Below are 14,051 nucleotides of genomic sequence, written 5' to 3'. Positions count from 1 at the left end.
GGACACTATCTTTATGTTATTAGTACAATATCAAAGATAAACTCTATCCAATTTTAATTTGATTGATTATGATGTATAAAGTGAAGAAAAATTGATTAAAAAGTATGAAATAAAAAAAAATATGGATACAGTTTCACACCTTTTTTCAAAAAAAAAAATTAAGTTATTTAAACCTTTGAGAAAAATTTATATTCACGTTAAGTTAGATGTATTTTTTCATTAATTATTTACTATTTATTATTTATTTATTTAATATTAAAATTATATTAATTAAATTAATTAATATAACCTATTAATCCAATTTAGACCAATAACTATTGTAAGTTCTCTTTAAAAAAAATCAATAAATTAATAAATAACAAAAATAATTAAGTAAAAGTGAAAAAAAAGGCCAAAAAAGTCTTTCAGTCTCTCCCTTCTTGTCTTTCAATTAGACCGTTTCAGAGTCTCAAATCTCTTTTTAATATCAAACTTAAAAACACAATGTATTCCATTAAACAGAGTGAACCTTCAAGTTTCATTTAAAAATGGGAGAGACAAGTGAACCTCTGCGGCAAACCCCTGAACCAAACCTTGCTTCTTTGGAGTCTCTGTTCCATGTTCTCGACCCTGTTTCTCTCATCCTTTCACATAATTCAAGCCCCGGTAACCCAATTCCTTTAAGGCTTACAACAGAGAGTTCTATAATGGAAAGGGATACCAGATATGGAGCTTATGCCGAGCTAAGAGAAACAAAGCTGAGAATGAAGAGTGGGATGATGCAACAAGAAGAGGAAGAAATCGAGCTTAAACAAACGCCAACGAAGAAGCAAGTGAAGTTTAGTTCAACCCATAACCAAAGAAATAAATAATATATAGTGATTTAAAAGATTCCCATCACTTCAATTGCGTTGTTTAATGGATCAAAGTAAAATTTTAATTATCATTATAGATATACGATAGGTTTTGTATGAATTGATTGTCAGAACTTTTCCCCCTTTCTTAATTATTTACTTTCTCCTTTTTTTCATGCTTGTTCTTCGGTCCTTCAAATGCGAATGCCCCCAATCACGCCTCCAATCAAGAGGCTCCCTTTATTTTCTTTCCAGCACCAAGCTTCTTTTTTATTTCTTTTAAAAATAATTTTTAATAAGTCATAAAGGTATTTTCATTTTTTTGAATAAAATATAAAAAAACAGTAAAAAAAAACCTTTCCAATTTCTTTTAATTTTGAAATTCAAAAAAAATTAGAATAATTTTATCATTATCAATTTTAAAAGTGAACAACTAAAACAATTAAACATGGCGTTAATGTCCGTTATCAATTGTTATTTTGACCTTAATTCTAATAAATTCAATCTCAAGGTTTACACATAATATTTTTTTGGTTAAATTAGGACTAAATTGACGAAATATATAAACTTTGAGAGTTAAATTTATTATTATACTAATAAAAATAATGTACAATTGATGGAAAATATTAACATCGTCTTAGTTGTTCACTTTCTAAATTGACGGGATTAAATTGCTTAATTTTTTAAAGGAATCAATTTACTAAATTTCAAACTTTGAGAGAGACCAAATAGGTTTTTTCACCAAAAAGATCACAGTACATGCATCCACCTAAATGAAATCAAGGAGGGAGCAAATTGCAAACTAAACTTGTATATACGATACCAGTTAGGAAGTGTTGTGTTCTTGCTTTGCCCTACTTTTTCTTTTGCCGAATATTCCTTTGTTCTCTCACCAACGGAGTTATTATTTGGCTTTGAATCCTTTGGTCTTGCTTTGTTTATGGGTGTATGAAGGGTAGCCGTCTTGTAATGGGATTTCACTATGGATGACAAATGGTGGTGAATACTAGAAGGTGAATGGTGACGGTGAAGAGAAAATATATTATTACCATCATCGTCTAGCTCTCAAACAGTTGTGAATCACACATCTTTACATATATTTCAAACAGCACAATAATTTATTCATTTTGTATAATATAAAGATGTTATTGCTAATAATAATATGTGTTTAATATCCTTAAAACTGGGCAGGGATATGATCGTGTTTTAAAATCAAGAAGGCACATCAAATGGGGTGTTGTAGATGATTGTATCAGGGATTATTTACTGCTAGTTGGTTTCCATTTTGCGGCACAGGTAGAAGAAATAAAGCTGAATAAAGAGTTAATATCTGCACTGATCCAACAATAGAGACCTGAAATGCATTCATTTATCATTTTATCATGTGGAGAGCGTACGATTACATTTGAAGATGTTACACTCTAACTTGGACTTCATGTAGATGGGCTTCCAGTGAGCAGGGAAAGTACACTTACTATCCCTACTGTCTGCGAAGAGTTGCTCAGTAGGATTCCCGAGTCGTCTGATTTAGTTGGTTCGGAAGTAAAGATGACATGATTGGTCCGACAAGAATATCTTTGAAAATGCATCCGAGCAAGAGATTATGTATGCTGCTAGAGCATACATTCTACATCTTATTGGTGGAAAGGTGATGCCTGGAAAATCTAGCAGTAGGGTGCATTTGATGTATCTATCATTACTGTGGGATTTTGCTGGGCGGACTAAAATTTTCCGTTTCTTCTTGCATATAATTTTGGATACTTTAAAGAAGGAAAAGGAAAAGGTGTCTGTCAAATCCCAACTTTTTCTTTTTCTTTTTGTAGGATCTTTACTGAACATTTGTTTTGATCTCTCACTTTTGTAGAAAATAGTGGATATTCTGTCTGATTAATATTATTGTCAACACCGTGATATTGAAACTCCATATTGCTTGGAGCTTGTGACATAGATGGAGGTTTTTACAGTGTAGGTAACTTTGATTACATGATGTTGAAGTTTTTGTTGATTTTAAGTCGGTAATTAATTGCTTGAATGCAACATATAATCGTGTATTTTATAGTTGATAAAAGTATTTTTTTTTTGGTTACAATAGAGGAAGTTGAGCTTAAACCCTCAATCAAAAGCCAAAACACTGGTCTCCTAATAAAATGTCCTGCATCATTGAAAGCGGTTGCGTGAAAATGTGAAACTCGATTACGTAACCCCTAGCCCATTTAGACACCGCATCTTCCGTCATGTTATTTTTCTTTTCTACTCATGTTAGAGAAATGATTTATGAAGATTTGAAAATTTATGATCACTATATATCAAAGTCATTTACTATAGATTTTGGATACATTGATTGTTACATCATTTTCTCCTTTTTTTCAATCTTTTAAAAGCCGATGCCCCCAATCAATGGACTCCTAATTTCTTTCCAAAAACAAATTTAAAAGACAGAAGGAAGACGATGACACTTAAATTTATAACAAACCTATTAATTAGTGTCATGTAAAACCAAACTGCTCTTTTTTATTCCCACTATCCCTTTTTCTTTCTCATTTCCTACCAAAGGTGGCAACTACGAATACTGTTATTTTATTTGTATATAATATTAAAAAGTTATATAATAGTTGTAGTTAATTAGTTAACAGACTATTGAGTCATAACTCGATTGGTATGGATATTATTGTCAATACAGGAGGACATTAATTCGAGTACGCTGAAATAAATTATCCTCTTATTTATAAATTGAAAATGATTATGAGTAATTCTAAATGTTGTATAAAAAAAAAATACCTTGTAGTTACTTTCCAAACTACAGTTAAGAAAATAACTTTTTAATGGAATATAAGACTGTTTGAAATTGAATAGAAGATAAGATTGGAATGAGAGGAAATGAAATACTTCTCGCCAACAAACATCATTTTCTTTTCTTTTTCTTTTAAAGTGTGAATGCTTTTTCCTTTAGTTTAAAAATATTGATATATTTTAAATATAATTTTATTACTAAATTCACTTTTGAATTAATAATTTAAATATTATTTATCATCAAATTTTTTAATCAATAATATGATAATTGAGATATAATTGTGGGATCAATTTATTAATAAAATAGTTAAATAATAGAAAATACAGTATAATTTTCTAAATAATTTTTTTAAAATATATTTGTTATAAAAAAACTCATTAATTGAATGAGAGGGATATACTCATGTCACAGGCCATGCAAAGGAGCTTGTAACTGATGCATATATTTCAGACCTTTCATGTTTTCTTGGGGTTATTTGGCTCGTTAGGATTGACTCATCACTTGGAAGAGACTCAAGACTCATCTACTTGAATCATGATTGAATAGAAACACTTCAGTAAATTGTATTTTATCAGGATAATTATTGTAAATCTTAAGGGATAAACATATATAAAATTTAAATCTCTTAAGTCTCTTTTATTGTAGATGAAAACTAATCTCAGTAATTAATGTAATTTAATATACCGTTGGATATGGAAAAACTCAACTATAAATAGAGGTCACCCCCTTCCTTTGTGATCACTTCATTCTTTCTGGGTTAAAGAGTATATTAAGTATTTACTTAAGCATATTGTGTGCATTACTTTCTTGTGGCTTTGAGTTCAATTGTTGTTCTTTTCGTTTCAAGTTTCTTTCGTTATATTTTTTGATAGTCTTAAAGAATTTCTAGGAAAATTCTCCATTTTGAGGCTTACGTTGACTTAAACGGATTTAAAGTGAAGAAATTGTCTAAGATTGCGTGGTTTGCCAAATTTAAATTTTAGCCCCGTGATACTTACACCACCATATATACCATTTTCTACTATTAATATTTTAATCACATAATATTAAATTTATTGATATAATTGTATTTTACTATTTCTTTTATACCAAAACACATGAGAAGCTGATCATAATTAAATTTAAAACAAATATATGAAGTTTTTAATTTGTGTTAAATAAAACTAATCCGTTTCCCTTCCTCTCGTCATCTCAAACCACTGTTTCCATCACATTCCCTAATCTTTACTTGATTTAAAAGGTAGCAACTACGAAAATTTATTTTTTATTTGTATTTTTTATCTAAAATATATGTAACAATTGAGTTCATATGTTGACTTGATAATTAGAAAATTTATTATGTCAAATATGATTTAAATTCGAGTCATACTAATTATTATTTTTAATTCACTAAAAAAGAGTATATGATAATTATAGTTAATATTTGGAAGGGTAAATATTGTCATTTCATTTAATTTTCTACTGCAGTTATCAAACTAACTTATTGATATAGCTAACTTATTAATAAAATATATCAATTAAATAAGATCATTGGAAACTTTATAAAAGAAAGGAAAAAAACATGCTTTGAAAGGAGACAAAAATATAAGCTTATGTTGGAGAGGACAGCTGCACAAGAGTAAGGAAACTCAAAACCGTCTTTAAAAAATAAGAGATGGTAAAAAGATTTTTAAGAGTAATTTTACCAAACAGGTTATGAACACAAATAAGCTATAGTATATTTAGAAAAAAATTGATGCATATTATTCAACTAAGATCAACCTCTTATATAGGCTTTACACAGCAACAAATCTTAATAGAAGAAACAAAAAAAATCTGGCACTAAATCATATCTCAACAAAAAACAGAAAAATAAGGAAAATAACAAACTAAGCACAGCTCAACCAAATCTAAATTTAGAAAAACTGACTTTGAATCATCCTCCAACACTCCCCCTTGATTCAAACTTGCACACACCAAGTAAGGCTCTAAAATAACAAAACTTCTCTTTGGGCAATGACTTGGTCGGCACATCTGTCAGCTGATCTTGAGTGCTACAATATTCCAATGTTATCTCCTCCTTTGCAACCAGATCGCGTATAAAATGATAGCAAATGCCTATATGTTTCTTTCTGCCATGGAATGTTGGATTTTTTGTCATGGTAATAGTTGCTTTGTTGTCACAAAATATTTTCGTTGCTCCCTTTTTCTCATGTTGAAGATCTGCTAACACTCTTCTTAGCCAAATAGCTTGACAAGCTGCTGAGGTTGCTGCTATATACTCAGCTTCTGAAGTTGACAATGCTGCTGTAGCTTGCTTTTTCGAACTCCAGGTGGTCACTCTCGAACCTAGAGTGAAAACATTTGCTGAAACACTTCGTCTATCATCCAACGAACTTGCCCAATCACTTTCTGTGAACCCACACAATCTGAAATTTGAAGTTTTGAAGTACTAAACACCATACTCCAAAGTTCCTGCAATATAATGCAAGACTCTTTTTGCTGCTCCATAATGAACTATTGAAGGTTGTTGCATAAACCTAGAAATAACACTAATAGGGAATGCAATATCGGGCCTGGTTTGCGTCAAGTAAATTAAACCACCTACCAAGCTTCTGAACCTTTTAGCATCTGCCATTTCTCCTCTATCTTCTTGTTGCAATTTCTCATTAATATTCATGGGTGTAATTGCAGGCTTACAATTAAGCCTGCCAAACTTACTGAGAAGGTCCTTGGCATATTTTCCTTGTGAGATAAAAATACCATCTTCAGCCTGATGAACTTTAAGACCAAGGAAATAATGCAATAGACCCATATCTATATCTCAAATTCATTCATCATTTGAGATTTAAACTCATCCACAAGAAAGGTAGAAGAACTAGTATAAATGATATCATCAACATAAAGACAGACAATGATGAAATCATTACCTTCCTTTTTCACATACAAGGTGGGCTCGTTGGGAAAACTTCCTCAAACACTAATGATCGAATGCCGGTGCAAGTCAAAAGGAGAATGAGAGTGGCGGCTATACCAACAATGATGCAAATGCAAATGAGAAAGACATCAGCACTGACAATCAGAGCAGCACTAATGCAAATGCAATTGCTACTTTGATTGAAAACGTGGATGGAGCTAGCGAAGGTTCTACAACCTCTACCGGTAACTCTAAATCTGTTGAATCAAATGAACAGACTGAGAACTTCAATGCATGGAGAGGATAGATATATTGCATGTTATTTTTCTTCTCTATGCATGTTAGAGAAGACACTAGGAAAATGATATATCAAGATTTGAAAATTTATGATCACTTCAACAACGTTGTTAAATGTATCAAAGTAAGTTTTACATTATTTACTATAGGTTTTGGATAAATTGATAGTTACATCTTTTGCTTCTTTCTTTCTCCTCCAAATTTCATGCTTTGTTCTGCAATCTTTTTAAAAGCCAAAGCCCCCAATCAATCGACTCCTTTTAATTTCTTTTGAAAAACAAAAAGTAAAAGACAGGAAGAAGGTGATAGCACTTAAATTCAGAACAAACATACGAAAAAGAATTGTTTAGAAACATAAATATTAAGTTATTAATTAGTGTCATGTAAAACCAAGCTGCTCTTTTTGATTTCCCACTTACCCTTTTTCTTTCTCTCATTTCCTATCAAAGGTGGCAACTACAAATGCTGTTATTTTATTTGTATATTATATGTAATAGTTGTAGTTAATGAATTAAGAGGATACCATATCTTAGAAAAGTAAATGGTGTCCCTTAATTGCTTGACCTCGTGTAAAACTACTCCAACTTGCCCTTTCTCTTTCTCTCATTTCAATGCACTTTCTCTTAATTTCATTCCAACTACAATTATGAAAACAACTTTTTATTAAAATATTTGAAATTTAATAGAAGATAAGTTTGGAATGAGAGAAAATGAAATGCTTCTCTCCAACATACATCATTTTCTCTTCTTTTCCTTTTAATTAAGTTCCCACTACAATTATCAAACTATCTTTTTAATAAAATAAACCAATAGAATAACACTATTTGAAACTTTATAGAGAGGAGACTAAAAGAAAAGGGCAAGTGGTATTATTTTATCTTACCACTACAGTACAAATAAAAATTGTATTTCCCTTTTAAAAGTAGCATACTAAATTCATAGTCGTCATCATGGGTCGAGTCTTGATAAAAGTTTAATCAAAATGCAAAATGAAAAGAATTCAAATGGCATAAAAAAGATGATGGCTACAACAGAGTAGAAATCAATCTAAATACTATATCTCACAAACAAGCTCTAACCAAGACACAATCATTCTCTAATAAATCACTTAAGCAAGATGATTTTGTGAAAAGAAAAAGAAAAAGATAACTAAGAGAAGCGGGTGTAAAATGACTTAGGGAAAACTGAAGGGTAAATTGATGATAATTATGGAAATTGATGTCTTATTTTAACTTCCCATGTGAAAGTCATCGGTTGTTGTGCTTGAATATTGCAGATCCCTCATCTCCATTACTTAGATCTTAGCTACTGTCTACCCAAAACCCACAACTGTTTTCTCCTCTATTTTCCCATCTTAGCTGCCTTCAATCCACAGAATAAACCCTTTCCAATACTTCACTCTTCGTCTTTTGCTCCCCTCTCATCATCTTCTGCTCCGCATTAGCTTGGTGTTTGTAACAACAGTTTCCTTATTATTATTTGAATCTGTTCCCCTCTTCTATTCTATCACTTACACTTTTTGCTTGACTTTTGAATCTACCTTTCCCCAGAAAAACATGGAAGTCATTACGGGCACCGCTAGCAACCTTGTTCCCGGAGTTGTGGGATACGTGTTCCAAAAAATTAGACGTAATTTCAGCTATGTTTACCGCTATAGAAGAATGGTTTCGGGTTTCGAGAAGAAAGTCGAGACGTTGAAAGACAAAAGAGACAGAGTGCTGCTAGATGTTGATGCTGCTCGAAAGAATGACGAGAATATATACCCCGAAGTCAACAGTTGGCTGGCGAAAGCCGACAAAATGATCGATTTAGAGTTGAAGGAAGTGAAGGGTCTTGAAGACGAAGCAAAGAACAAGTGTTTCATCGGCTTGTGCCCTAATTTCAAGGCTCGCTATCAGCTTAGCAAAAAAGCAGAAGAAGATACCGGTGCCGTTGATGAACTCCTCCAGCAAGGCCAGTTTGACAAAGTATCATATCGGGATGTCCCGCAGCCCGTAGTGGTTGTGCCTCCCAAAGATTTTGATGACTTTGATTCAAGAAAATTGGTGTTTAACAAGATCATGGAGGCGGTGAAAGATCCTAATCTCAACATTATAGGGGTCTACGGAATGCCCGGTGTCGGCAAGACCACGCTTGTCAAAGAAGTTAGTAGACAAGTCAAAGAAGATAAGTTATTCGACTCGGTGGTTATGGCTGTTGTGACTCATACTCCTGACATCAAGAAAATTCAAGACCAAATTGCAGATACGTTGGGATTGACATTTAAGGAGCAGAGTATGAGTGGAAGAGCAAGTCGGTTGTGCCAAAGGTTGAAGAAAGAGAAGAAGATTTTTGTTGTTTTAGATGACATTTGGGCAAAGTTAGACCTGATGGAAGTGGGGATTCCTTTCGGAGATGAGCATCAGGGATGCACCATGTTGCTGACGTCCAGAGATCTTAATGTTTTGTCCAAGGATATGGATGCTAAAATGAGGTATTCAATCGGGGTTTTAGAACATGAAGAAGCTTGGAAGTTCTTCAAGAAGATTGCAGGGGACGGTGTTGAAAGTTCTGACTTGTTACCTATAGCAACTGAGGTAGCTAAAAAATGTGGTGGTCTACCAATCGCCATAAGAACACTTGCAACGTCTTTGAGAAATGAACCTCCATTTGTATGGGAGGATGCTTTGCGACAACTAAACCGACCGTCATCGAGCAACTTCATAGAAGTATCGGCAGCTGCATATTCAAGTATAGAGTGGAGCTATGATCGTTTACAAAGTGAGGAGCATAAACAGATTTTCTTACTTTGCAGTCTAATGGGTCATAATGTTATCATTGAAGGGTTGCTTATGTGTGCAATGGGGTTAGGGCTATTTCGTGGTGTCAACACAGTTGAAGAAACACGAAACAGACTGTTGACAGTGGTGAGTCGTCTCAAAGCTTCTTGTTTGTTACTTGATGGTTATAACAATCTACATGTTGATATGCATGATCTTATATGCGATGTAGCCATGTCAATTGCTGCCAACCGCGTGTTTGTTTTAAGAGACGAAGATGTTTTGAATGATTGGCCAGATGACGAAACGATGAAAGAGTGTGACAAAATAGTTTTGGACTGTCCTAGTATCAACAAGCTTCCTGATCAGTTGAAATGCCCCAAACTTACTTTTTTTGGTATGGCTAGCAAGGATCCTTTGATGAAAATACCAGAAAACTTTTTTAAGGAAATGAAAAATCTCCAAGTCCTAATTTTGTCTGACATGAATTTATCGTCCTTGCTTTCATCAATTTCCTTGCTACCAAACCTTCGAACATTATGCTTGGTTGACTGTGCGTTGGGAGACATTGCCCTTATCGGAGAGCTCAAGAATCTGGAAATTCTTAACTTTGACGGTTCTGATATTGAAATGCTACCGGAGGAAATAGGACAACTGACTAAGCTAAAGTGGTTAGATTTAACTAATTGTTCCAAACTCAAAAGAATCCCACCTGGTGTCTTCTGCAAATTGTCTAGATTAGAAGAACTGTATGTGGATGACTCTTTTGTTGGATGGGGAGCAGAGGGAAACTTCAGTCAGGAAAGCAATTGTAGTGTTGCTGAGTTAAATGCTCTGTCATGTTTAACTACTTTAGATATTCATTTCCCTAATGCCAAGATTATTCCCAAAGGCTTCTCCTTTGAAAAGTTGCGAAGATACATTATTTTCATCGGAGAAGGATCGGATTGGGATTGGGATTGGGGTTGGGTTCGTGAATACTCGAGAACACTAAAGCTTAGCCTACAGACAAGCATTAGCTTTCTTAATAATGGAGTCAAAGTTTTATTGAAGAAAGCTGAAAATTTATATATAGATGAAGTGAAAGGTGTGGAGATTTTGTTGCATGAATCAGAAGTTGGGGATTATTTTCAACAGTTGAAGAATCTGCATATTCAGAATGGTGCAATGATCCAATATATCCTTAAAGATAATGGCGATGATCACAAAATTGAATTTCAACTAGAGACTTTGACACTCAAGGACCTACCAAAGCTCATTAGCTTTTGCTCTGAAAATGAAGGTTCCACTTCCATATCTCCACAGGGAACAACCCTTTTTAACCAAAAGGTATGTGATTTTTTTTCTACTTTTTTTTTAAATTTAATTTTTATCTCAACCACTCTTTTTCAACTAAAACTCAATTTAGTTTTAGCGATGCTCTCTTTATTTCAAATCTCTAAGCTCTGATTCAAAAAATATAAAAAAATGAAAATATTAAAAATTTAAGAAATTAAAAAAATTCATAAAAATTTTTAAAAATTTATCCACGTGAGCAGTGGAATACATGCATACTTCTCAGCGAACTGCCACCTAAATGTTATTCAAATGTTAATAGTTGAGTTCAATTTTTTCTTTCAAAACAAAACAACCTAACTAAAATTTAAAGATTTAGAGTAAATTTGATAAATAAATAAAAACTAATAATAAAATGGCTAAACATTAGTGCTAATTTATGTTTATATAGAATAGCTTTTGTGTATATATATACCATAAAAGAAAAAGAACATTTGGTCACTCATTCACAACCTTTGAAAAAAACAATCAAACTTAATAAGAATAGATTTGCTAACTAAACAAGTACATGTGTGCAGACACTGTTTCCAAAGTTGAAGGATTTGGTACTACGCTCAATTAGCAGTGAAAGAATATGGCATCCCCAAGCGTTTTGTTCGACTCGAAATTTGACAAAACTGATTATTAAGGGTTGCACCAACTTAAAATACGTCTTATCCGACTCCATGGTTGAATATCTCCAACAGCTCAAATACTTGGAAATAAGTGAATGCAAGTGCATACAGGAGATAACATCAAAAGAGAATAAAATCAAAGAAGCATTCAGAAATATGTATCTAATCTGCTTCCCTCGATTAAAAACCCTCAAATTAAAAGGACTTCAAAAAATCGTCGGATTTTGCCATGAAGATTATAATGTTGAATTCCCAACCTTGAAGATTCTTGAGATAGAAAGCTGTCCAAAATTGCAGGGATTCATCCACAATTCTAAGAGTAAAGAAATCCCTATAGATGCAGTCTTTTTCAACAATAAGGTACTATTCTCAACGCAATGACCGTTTTTTTTTTGTTCCTTTTCTTCTATTATTATATTTAAATCATTTAATCATTGCATTCATTGCCATGAATAATTCATTATAGGTTGATTTTCCTAACTTGGAGAAAATCACAATCTCCCATTTGAGGAACGCAAAGAGGATATGGCACAACAAACTTCAAAAGAATTCATTTTCTATGCTAAAAGAGTTGACTGTTAAGGAATGTGATATGTTGTTGAACATCTTTCCACCTTTTCTTTTGGGGGTTTTCCAAAGATTGGAGAAACTAATAGTGATTGATTGTGCTTCACTAGAAGAAGTGTTTCAATTCCAAGTGCAAGGGTTAGATACTGAAGAAACGGATGTGGTAGCCAGTCAACTAAGAGAAGTGAATCTCTTTCGCCTACCAAGCTTGAAGCATGTTTGGACCAAGTATCACAAAGGAAATATTTCATTTGAAAGCCTACGACAAGTATGCATTCGGGAATGTTGGAGCTTGAAAACTTTGTTTCCATTTTCAATTGCCAAAGGTCTTCAGCGACTTGAAGGACTTACTATTAGTAGGTGTGGGGTGGAGGAGATTGTTTCAAAGAATGATGAAGGATCAGACAAACAGGAAATTTGGTTTGCATTTAATCAGTTGTCCTTCCTTAACCTTTGGCATCTACCATACCTAACATGTTTCTACCCAGGAATACATAGAACAACATGGTCTGCATTAAAGAAATTGAGGATGGCTGAGTGTTGGAGGATAAAGATATTTGGGCATGAAGAATCCCAAATCCAAAATTCACTTTTTCTTATTGAAAAGGTATGAACTGTCACATTTTTTTAGCAAAATTTATAAATTGTATTTAAATCATTTAGTACATCTCAACTAATACATCCAATTATTCGTTTGAAAATATAAAAGAACTAAAATAATCATCAAATCCATATTTTTCCCTATCTAATCGATAATCTCTTACTGTTCTAATTTTTATTTTAGTCACAAATTCTTTGTAACTCTTTACCTAAATATAAATTCTATTGCATTTTCCATAAAAAAGTCTAACATGCATGTTCTTAATATAGAAATTAAAACTACAAATACACATCACTTCAAATTATTGATTTCATCGTTCACTTACGGGCTTATATTATGTGTTTTAGCTATTCTTTTGTGTTATGTGTTTCTATTTAAATGAATTCTTATAGCTAATACTCTACGGTACTCGCTGTTCTTACTTGTTGCTTCTTAGGTTATCCCCCAATTGGAGGAGGTTTCATTTACTGGCGATTGTGTTAAGATGATAAGTGATGGCCAGTATGAGTCCGACTTATTTTGCAATATAAAATTTCTTCGGATTTCTTCCTATTCTGATGTATCAGTTGTTTTCCTCATTTCTTTTCTTAGAAGGTTTTACAATTTGGAAAGTCTTGAGCTAGGTTCTTGCAGTTTCAAAGAGCTAGCTTCTTTCGAAAATGATGCATGTGAAGATCAAGACATGATCATCACGATTCCAAAAGTCAAGAAGTTGAGATTGGATTTGGTTAACAACATAAGACATCTATGGAAGCAAGACTCCCCGCTTGGCCATATTTGTGCCAGTCTCGAATGTCTTGAACTTTGGAATTGTGGCAATTTGATTAATGCGGGATTAGATCTTTCATTTTCTGAAAATCTTACAACTTTAGATGTCTTCAAATGCCATGATATGTTAGAGCTGATAACATCTTCCAAAGCCCGAAGTATGACGTGCCTTGTTACAATGAGGATAAGAGAATGTGAAAGGATGAGAGAAGTAGTTGCAAGCGATGGGGATGAAACATCATATGAGATTGTTTTCAGAGCGCTGAAATGTTTGGAGCTTCATTGTTTACAAAGCCTCACGAGCTTTTGTTCAAGGAAATTCGCTTTAAGGTTTCCTTCCTTGGAACAAGTTACTTTGAGCCAGTGCCCTCGAATGAAGAACTTCAGTCAAGGAGTGCTAACAACACCAAAGCTGCAAAAAGTGCAGTTAACACAAACAGATTTTACAGGACGTTGGGCTGGTGACTTTAATGCCACTGTGGAGCAATTATACCAAGAGCAGGTACTGATTTAAAAATTAATTGAAATATATATACATTTAATTATGATTTGTGTAATTTATTTTCACATAGCATTGTGGGCCGTTGTTA

At 33.1% G+C, this 14,051-nt stretch overlaps 1 protein-coding gene across 4 annotated transcripts in view; it reads left to right on the top strand.

The window, feature by feature from the left end:
- Positions 1-7,846: 7,846 nt before the first annotated feature.
- The window catches only part of LOC107925792 (uncharacterized), a 108,915-nt gene continuing 102,710 nt past the window's right edge, over positions 7,847-14,051 (top strand). Inside the window, exons 1-5 of one of the 4 annotated variants that reach the window (XM_041105134.1) lie at positions 7,848-10,905; positions 11,430-11,885; positions 11,992-12,699; positions 13,130-13,194; positions 13,285-13,963. In XM_041105134.1, the coding sequence (XP_040961068.1) occupies positions 8,374-10,905; positions 11,430-11,885; positions 11,992-12,699; positions 13,130-13,194; positions 13,285-13,963 (4,440 nt within the window). In that variant the 5' untranslated portion in view covers positions 7,848-8,373. Of the gene's footprint in view, positions 10,906-11,429; positions 11,886-11,991; positions 12,700-13,129; positions 13,964-14,051 lie in introns of all 4 variants that reach the window. The other 3 variants (XM_041105135.1, XM_041105133.1, XM_041105132.1) reach the window with 3 other exon arrangements.

Source organism: Gossypium hirsutum, chromosome D11 (assembly GCF_007990345.1).
Source record: "Gossypium hirsutum isolate 1008001.06 chromosome D11, Gossypium_hirsutum_v2.1, whole genome shotgun sequence".
NCBI classification, from domain to species: Eukaryota; Viridiplantae; Streptophyta; class Magnoliopsida; order Malvales; family Malvaceae; genus Gossypium; species Gossypium hirsutum.
The sequence above is the reverse complement of the archived record's forward strand: the minus strand, read 5'-3'. Positions and strand labels throughout refer to the sequence as shown.